This window comes from Salvelinus alpinus, chromosome 14, assembly GCF_045679555.1.
Source record: "Salvelinus alpinus chromosome 14, SLU_Salpinus.1, whole genome shotgun sequence".
Lineage (NCBI taxonomy): Eukaryota > Metazoa > Chordata > Actinopteri > Salmoniformes > Salmonidae > Salvelinus > Salvelinus alpinus.
Genome location: NC_092099.1, coordinates 35,739,903 through 35,749,404, shown reverse-complemented (window position 1 = coordinate 35,749,404; position 9,502 = coordinate 35,739,903). Strand labels below are relative to the sequence as shown.

Sequence of the window (9,502 nt, the reverse complement as noted above, 5' to 3'; positions counted from 1 at the left end):
GAAGCTTGTGGAAGGCTACCCGAAACGTTTGACCCAAGTTAAACAATTAAGGCAATGCTACCAAATACTAATTGAGTGTATGTGATGAAAGAAATACAAGCTGAAATAAATCACTATTATTCTGACATTTCATTCTTAAAATAAAAGTGGTGATCCTAACGGACGTAAGACAGGGAATTTTTACTAGAATTAAATGTCAAGAATTGTGAAAAACTCAGTTTAAATGTATTTGGCTAAGGTGTATGTAAACTTCCAACTTCAACTGTACATATGACTGGGCTAGATGAAAAATGTCTGGTTTTGCATCCATTTCCCCAGTCATGTAGAAATGAAGAGGCCAATTAAGCAGGAGCACATTCTCATATGTACACCTTCTACTCCATTTGGAGGTTTCTATCGCTCTGGGTTTTATGAGTCTCAACATAGTCAGCGGGGATTAAACAGAAACATAACACCCAAACTGAAGACAACACAATACATTCGACATTGGCTTCTTTTTCAGTCACACAAATTATTTTTTGGTACTTGTCAGGTCCTTTTATTTTTCTTAAAAAAAAGAAAATGTACACCAAGTCAGAACATTGTGGACCCAACACCGTTAATTGGTCGGCCCAGTTCTGTTCAGTTACATCATGACAGTCACCAGTCTGATTTCGTGCTCTTATTCCCTCCCTTGAAAGAGGGAACATAAGAAGTTGAGATAGCGTGACAGAAGTCCATAATTCCAGTGAGTTCTTGTGACAGAGGACAGGTGAACTGGACATTGATAGGTAGATGGATGGATAACCAGAAACAATTACCTCCCTATCCCACACCCTACAATCCAACGGCTTCTTCAGATTCAGAGAGCGCCATTTGTAAAGGAGTCAAAGGCATTTCCCTCATATGAAAGCTAAGTGGGTTTACTGAATGAGTGAATGATCATGCATGGTCTACGCGGTTGTGGTGGCGGCTGAGCGGTCATCGGGGTCTCTTGCGCGTGACAAAGATCAGGACCCTGCGGATGGCAATGAGGCGGTCCTTGAGGGAGGGCATGGCCAGGATTGTGAGCTGGGCACGGTTGTCAAGAGGCAGCACAGCCAACAGCCACCAAGCCCACGCTGGACCACTGGGATTACCCTGGAGGGAGAGGGAGGAAGTCAACTTGATAACAGCAACACACTCAATCACTATATGACATGAGTGTGTGTGTGAGAGAGAGATGGTTAGGTTAGTGTCGTACCTGTGGGTCAGGGTCCTTCCCAGGTAGGTGTCCAAAGTGGCTTATTATCTGGCTCGTCATGTTGTCTTTAAGGGAGGTGAACCAGCCGCTGGCCTGGTCGTACACAGAGACATAAAGCTTCTGCAGCTCCACTAATTCCGGGCCCTCCACCTGACCACACACAATATTTAAAAAAAAAGTTAGCATACACTCTAATCACACCAAACTTACAAAAGTGAGGATACGAATATCTATAATGCACTTTTTGTATCCACATACATGACCATCCTCACACACAGCGTTTGCCAGTACACACCTTCTTATCCTCCAGGTACTCGATCTTGGCCGTGTTGTATCCGTCTCTCTGGCCGTGGCTCAGTACTTTGAAGCGGGACACACCGATGGTGTCGACCACAGACCTCCCATCAGGAAAAAACTTGACGTCCCGGACCTCCAGCATGCAGCCGTAATCAGCAAAACCCTTCAACTCGTCAGCTATGCACATGCCAAACTGTTTGGTGCCGGTCTCCATGGAGCGGCGGATCATGAGGCGGTAGCGCGGTTCGAAGATGTGCAGTGGACAGGGGATGGTGGGGAAGGCCATGGTGCACACAAAGATCGGCACTTCCTGGTTCAAGCTAGGGTGGAAGGAGGGACACGATTGGTCAGTGATTAGCATAAAAAGCAGGACTACAGGATTAATTTACCATTAAGTCAATGGCTAAGTAAAATGATCAAATCTGTGACTCACTTTGCCAGTTCCTTCATCTCCTCCTCGTGGACCTTCTTCCTCTCTGCCAGCTCATCTCCCAGGTAACGCTGCAGAACTTCCTCCATCAGCAGGGTCTTGTTGAATCCTCTAGTGGCCAGATACTGGAATTACACAGTGGAATAGGACATTTACATTTGATTGGATCATCCATGTCTTTGTGCATTTTTCTTTACATTTTATATTGGTCCAATATCCTAGTTTAATACATGTCAGAGGAAGCTTTGTGCCAACTTTGTTTTTGTCACGCTAAATCATCTATCACGCGACAGAAATTACAGCCATCATTTTCATAATCACCAGCTCTGCCCTAAGCCTTCCATACACATATAGAGCACAGCTACTTCCTCTGTATGTATGCATACACACACACACCTCGGAGAGGTTCTCTTTGCAGAGAGGGCAGTTGGGGTTGTGGTCCAGACAGCGCTCTAGACACTTGAGGCAGAAGGTGTGTCCACAGGGGGTGGAGACAGGCTCAAAGAACAGCCTGGAAGAAACAACACAATAACAGGAGCTTTATCAGTAGAGGTAATTATCACTATTGACTGAAAATCAAACATCCTGAGTAGCTAACTGTAAAGATATAATTGTGGTGGTTGATTGATGGTCCTCTTACCTCATACAGAGGGAGCACTCCATATCTCTACTGTCGAGCAGGTCTGAGGACACCGTCCTTCCCCAGAGGTAAGCAGCAGGAAGGTGAGAGGAGGAGCAGGCTTCATCTGGTCTGAGAAGTTTGGAGGGAGGGCTGAAGGCTATGCTGTCCCCACTGTGTCTCCTCTTGAGGCTGCCTGGGGGGGCAGGCTGGGCAGCCAGGACACTGGCCAGGCTCTTGGCGTCTTCTAGCAAGGGCTTCTCAGCTTCACTGCTGGGGGACAGGGGATGTTTGGAGGAGTCTGAGGGACCATCGCACAATGAACTCTTACTCACTCTGAACTCTAAGTCCTGGAGAATGGAAAAGGAGAGGGGTTACTAGGAGAAATAGGTGTGTGGGGGTGTAAACGTGTATGTATGCATGTACTGACCTGTGAGGAGCAGCCAGGCTTCTGTGGCGTGGTGAAGGGGTTTAGAGAGCCGTACAGGGCGGGGGGCTTGAGGCGAGTGGAGGGACCACCCTGTAGAGGATGTATGGGAGTGGGCTGACCATCCTTCTCAAACACCGACGAGAACAGCTCACTAAGCACCTACAAAAACAGAACACACGGTCAGTAAGTACGCTCATACAATGTCATAGCACTCATAAGTAGCTTATAACTCTTAATCACCCTCTGACGCTGGCTCGCTCTCCTTCCTGACTTGCCTCAATGCTCTCTCTGTAAGAAAGGTGTTTCATTGTACTTGTGCAAGTGCCAATAAAAACTTGGAACTTGAAATAGTATCCATAGTGTAAAGGGAATATGTGACAGTGGAAATAAAGGACATGGCTCACATACTGAACAGATGGTCTTGTCATAGTGACAGTACATATTGCAGTGAATATGTAACAGCAGTGGAGCTACTAAAACAGGCCACAGTGACAGAAGGGGATAGGGTTGGCATAGCTCCCCAGCTAAGACAGCTGGAATGGGGGCATTGCGTCATCACCTATTGTGGAGCAGGATTTAAAACCAAACTAATCCTGTCTAGTAAGCATAGAGACAGATTTACACTGTCATATCGTACATAGTGATACTGCATTAGTACCATAGCAACTGTGATTGTACTGTGATTTTTTTATACTATTGTGATGTGACATTAAGGACATTATGTTTGTGGTTGAGCCTGTGTAATGGAATTAAATGGACAAAAGAGTTTGAACGTTTTTACATTTTTGAACTAGCTTCAACAGGAATGCTGAATTGAAGGGGGGTAAAATTGTGTATTACCTTCTGGGCTTCCAGCTTCACCATCATCCAGTCAGGTTTCAGTGCCACACACATGAAGTACTCCTTTAAGGCCTCATCGTTGCGGTTGGCTTTACTCAGGGCCGAGGCCTTGATGTAGTGGGCCTGGGAAAACACAGCGAGAGGAAAAACATTTGAGTAGGAACTACTCTATTGGCATTTCAAAAATAAAGTATATTTTCAAAACACTGATAACGAGTAATCTGAATATTGTTAATGACCTTCCTAAACAATTTAAGAGAACTTTTTAAAACGGCAAAACATGGGAATTAAATCCCCAACTTGGTAATTATTGTCATAACATCCAGGAGCTCTTCAACCAGGTCAACATAAGCTCTTCCCTATTCACAGTGCCTGGGTTTCAGCTATATCTGTTCTATTTTGCATGTCTCTGTCAGCAGTGGTAATTTGCATATTGACATGCACACAAGCATGTAGCATCCTATCTCACCTGTGAACACACAGCAGCCTCAATCATACTTTAACATATGTCGATGTGCCCATGAGCAAGGCACTTAACCCTAATTGCTCCTGTAAGTCACTCTGTATAAGAGCATCTGCTAAATGACTAAAATGTGAATAACTAGACAGAGACATTAATATTTTAGGCCCAGATATAATGAGGACATTTAGTGGTCTATACTCTGCTGGGTAGATTGAGTTGCATATCTATTTCCCTCACCTTTGGCCAGAGAGGGTTGAGTCTACACAGGCTCTCTGCATCCTGGATGGCCTGGCTGTAGTTCTTACTCTCCAAGTGCAGCTCAGCACGCTGTGCCAGTAGCAGACCTACAGATGGCGCTGCACAACAGAGAGAACAAGCAGAATGAGAAAATTTAATTTACACCCTTTCAAACAGGTACATTGTTGTGAAGTTGGATGTTTATCACAGTATGACATTTGCTACTGGGCAGGCAGCCAGCCTGTAAATGCATAGACAATCCTACAGTGAGTCAGACAACAACCAAATGCTTTTATCATGTCCAAACTGAAGAAAACATTTTCCTTGAATTAGAATATTGCACTGTAATCTCCCATGCACAGTCTGTGCTGGGAATTAGGCCTACAATAGCATGTATCACCCTTCTGGCTAGTGGGGAGGGGAGAGACGATAAGGTCAACATTCTGATTAATGATTGCCTATTTTTGGCTAATCTCTGGATGACATGACTCCGCAGTGCCACAATTTACACAACCGGGTCAGTAGCTGACATTAAAGCAGAGCTGCTGTGTGGCCAGCCTCCACTTTAACGCCAAAGGATTTAATCACACTGATGCTGGCTCACTCTCACTCCTGACTGACTCAATGCTCTTTCTGTATTAAGGGTCAGGACACACGTTTTTTTCCTAAGGGACTAATTAGGGGCCTGAGTTTTTCTTGGTCAAAATCAGGTCACAGAGTTGGAAAACAACTCCTGTCCATATCTATAGGGAGTGAACTGCTCAGGGCTGATCGGGTGTTTCAAAGGTAGAACGGAGGAGGAGGGAGTGACCTAAATCCCGGCAGCTTCCCTAAATAAGAAACACATGGAGCATGTTGGTAAAATGATAGCTGGTGGGGGAAAGACTGAATGGAGTTCAGTCCATTTTAATGTAACAGCACAACCATTATGCAATGAATATTATATCAATCCATGGGGTATGAGACTCGGAGTCAGAGTAGAAATGTGGGTTAGGTAATCGGGGAGTGGGGACTACTGGGCTTATGAAATAATTGCTTCGAAAGATGCAGTGCAGTGTCGCCCCCTATCGGTGACACGATGTGAAATAGTGAAAAGTAGGTCATCTGGTCTACCAGATTTATCTGGTTTTAAGTCGGTAAAGGGGTTACATAAAATACATAATCTGTTCTAAAACATAAGAATCCGACAATTGCTTAAATGTTACATTATCTTACCCAGTTCTAAGGCTTTGTTGTACTTCTCCAAAGCATCTGTGTAGTCGTGCTTCTTCTGTGAGACCTCACCTTCTATCCAATGCCTCCTGGCTTTACTTTCAGAGTCGAACCATTTATCCAACAAACTACTGAGGATGACATTTACTCTAAGCCCAATGGGTAGGATCTGTACATCTTTTTTGTTCAGTTTATGTTTGCATTGTATGCAGTCTTTGACAGTTTCTTTTTCTAAACAATTTTTGCAAAACGTATGGCCGCACTCCATGGTGGTTGGTTCGGACAGTAAACACCTACAAAGGCGGCACGAAAACAAGTCCAGGGGTTCGTCCTCAAATGCCTCTGTATCGGCCTCGATATCATCGTCTCCATTCCCACTTTTATGACAACTCTTTGCCTTCCCATGAATGTTTAGCTCCTTCTCGCGAAGAGTCCGTGCTATGTTTACAACCAAAAGCTGCAATTCGTCCGGCCGAAGTTTGCCTATGTTGGCCGCCGTGCAGTACGAGTCAAGCGCCTCCGCTATCCGCCCGGCCTGGGCAAGAGCGTCAGCTTTGAGCAAACAGATGCCCCGGTCTGGATGCTGGAGGTCCACCAGCTGAGAGCTATAGATTTCCGCGGCAAGGTCGTAGTCACCTGCCCGGGTTGCTTCCGCTGCCACCTCGAGCATTTCAGTGCATATACCCGCTGCTCTAGGGCTGGATACCGCGTGGACAAACTGGTGAGCTTGGATTCCCGTCTCCATTTTCGTCTCGGACTATAAACGTATAGCTAGCTAGCAGTGTTGACAACTTAACTGATATTCGGACAAAAACAGTCCTTACTCATCAGAAAAATACTTCACTCTTTTACATGTGCCATTGTGAAAGACCCGTGTTGTTTTCCAAGAGAAGAGCTAGTAGGCCTTATTCCGCGAGATCCGAATAGAACATGCACCAAGCTGGTGACTAACGTCAAAATAGTTCGTATGAAGACTTCCCATTTTGTCAACCTATATATACAGATTCTATATTACAGCACCGTAATGCCCATTTCCCATGTCCCTAACGTTAGTTGGCTGACATAACCAAACCTCCAATCTGTGACATAACGTTAACTTCACTAGCTACGCCTCCTCAAAATACAGCAAGAAGGCGGTCTGTAATTGCTGGCTAGCAAAACATTGTTGGCAGCTCAAATCCTTCACCGGAGGTTTGCAAATTTCCTACTCCATTTAAATAGCCAAATGAACTTTTAACTGTTAGGAAAAATACATTTAAAAGGCAAGTATCTGGTCCTCGCAGTACTCTATCTTGCTGATCAGTTGGTGAATTCAATTTCAGAGACGCATCGCCGCGCACATAAGCACGTGTCGTTATCTGTGAAACGTCATTGGTCCATTATATGGTTACGACGCAACATTGTATATACCCCAATACCATCAACATTGTAAATCGCCCAGGCACTCAATTCATGTAACAACTGGTGGGATATATTGTTTTATGTAATAATTTACATAAGAAGCAAAGCGAGAATAACACTTACATTTGTTTTGAGAACACTGTCAAAACATATTGCACTGCTTTGAAAGACACGGAAAACCGTAATCCTATCATTTGAAAATGTGGTCAAAATTGCTGGTGGATGCCATTTTCAAAACAGAAACTTGAGGCATTATTCGATATGATAATAACAAGAATATGACCAACTCAGATAGCAGGCTAAGTAGCTACAAAATGTATAATTTTGTAATGGCTGTGGAAGACTCTCCCTAACTATCTCTTCCTCTCTCAGCCAGGTAACAATAGCGTTTGTGTCATTTTAAAGTTGTATAAAACACACGCAGTTTATGGCTTATAAAACTGTTGGAAGTGTTGACAGTGCTGAATAACAACTTAAACATGAACTTACTCATACAAATAGCAGCATGTTGCTGTATTTGTTGAGTCACTCTGTGGTCATGGTTTTAAAAGTTTTGAAATCTCAAATTATCAACTTTGATGTGCGTTCCAGGCTTCATTTTCCAGACTATTGCACAAGGAAACTGCAGACATGATGATCTGAGCTATCTGATTGGCCAGAGATAGGCGAATAGGTACAATTGATTTGTTCTATGGGCCTTCCGGGTAGGCAGAATTCTACCTTAAGACATTACATGGTTAAAATTGGTAACATAGCCTTCCTGGCGCTAGGGCTGCTGAATCAAGTGCACCTACCGTCAACAGCTACAGTCTGTTACCTAAAGGTAGGTAATATGGCTTCAGGTTCATCTGCCTCACTTAAAGACCATTCTGGTGGGAAGCTGCTATAGATCACCAAGTGCAAACAGTCATTATCTGGATAACAGGTGTGAAATGCTTGATAATGTACAGGTGAAGTCGGAAGTTTACATACACCTTAGCCAAATGCATTTAAACTCTGTTTTTCACAAATTCCTGACATTTAATATGAGTAAAAATTCCCTGTTTTAGGTCAGTTAGGATCACCACTTTATTTTAAGAATGTGAAATGTCAGAATAATAGTAGAGAGAAGGATTTATTTAAGCTTTTATTTCTTTCATCACATTCCCAATGGGTCAGAAGTTTACATACACTCAATTAGTATTTGGTAGCATTGCCTTTAAATTGTTTAACTTGGGTCAAACATTTTGGGTAGCCTTCCACAAGCTTCCCACATGTTGGGTGAATTTTGGCCCATTCCTCCTGACAGAGCTGGTGTAACTGAGTCAGGTTTGTAGGCCTCCTTGCTCGCACACACTTTTTCAGTTCTGCCCACAAATTTTCTATAGGATTGAGGTCAGGGCTTTGTGATGGCCACTCCAATACCTTGACTTTGTTGTCCTTAAGCCATTTTGCCACAAGTTTGGAAGTATGCTTGGGGTCATTGTCCATTTGGAAGACGCATTTGCGACCAAGCTTTAACTTCCTGACTGATGTCTTGAGATGTTGCTTCAATATATCCACATAATTTTCTTACCTCATGATGCCATCTATTTTGTGAAGTGCACCAGTCCCTCCTGCAGCAAAGCACCCCCACAACATGATGCTGACACCCCCGTGCTTCACGGTTGGGATGGTGTTCTTCAGCTTGCAAGCCTCCCCTTTTTCCTCCAAACATAACGATGGTCATTATGGCCAAACAGTTCTATTTTTGTTTCATCAGACCAGAGGACATTTCTCAAAATATTTGTCCCCATGTGCAGTTGCAAACCTTAGTCTGGCTTTTTTATGGCGGCTTTGGAGCAGTGGCTTCTTCCATTCTGAGCGGCCTTTCGGGTTATGTCGATATAGGACTTGTTTTACTGTGGCTATAGATACTTTTGTTCCTGTTTCCACCAGCATCTTCACAAGGTCCTTTGCTGTTGTTCTGGGATTGATTTGCACTTTTTGCACCAAAGTACATTCATCTCTAGGAGACAGAACGTGTCTCCTTCCTGAGCGGTATGACGGCTGCATGGTCCCATGGTGTTTATACTTGCGTACTATTGTTTGTACAGATGAACGCGGTACCTTCAGGCATTTGGAAATTGCTCCCAAGAATGAACCAAACTTGTGGAGGTCTACACATTTCTTTCTAAGGTCTTGGCTGATTTTTTGGGATTTTCCCATGATGTCAAGCAAAGAGGCGCTGAGTTTGAAGGTAGGCATTGAAATACATCCACAGGTACAACTCCAATTGACTCAAATGATGTCAATTAGCCTATCAGAAGCTTCTAAAGACATGACATAATTTTCTGGAATTTTCCACGCTTTTTAAAGGTACAGTCAACTTA

The 9,502-nt window shown here is 43.8% G+C and overlaps 1 protein-coding gene across 1 annotated transcript; it reads right to left on the bottom strand.

The window, feature by feature from the left end:
• Window positions 1-478: 478 nt before the first annotated feature.
• LOC139538857 (LON peptidase N-terminal domain and RING finger protein 2-like) lies at window positions 479-7,106 on the bottom strand. Its single transcript, XM_071341347.1, has 10 exons — window positions 5,754-7,106; window positions 4,539-4,657; window positions 3,839-3,961; window positions 2,999-3,157; window positions 2,590-2,918; window positions 2,346-2,460; window positions 1,953-2,074; window positions 1,518-1,839; window positions 1,223-1,372; window positions 479-1,119 (listed from the first exon to the last, which is right to left on the bottom strand). The coding sequence occupies exons 1-10, from the start codon at window positions 6,493-6,495 to the stop codon at window positions 961-963; spliced, it is 2,340 nt and encodes a 779-aa protein (XP_071197448.1). The 5' UTR covers window positions 6,496-7,106; the 3' UTR covers window positions 479-960.
• Between the last annotated feature and the right edge of the window lie 2,396 nt (window positions 7,107-9,502).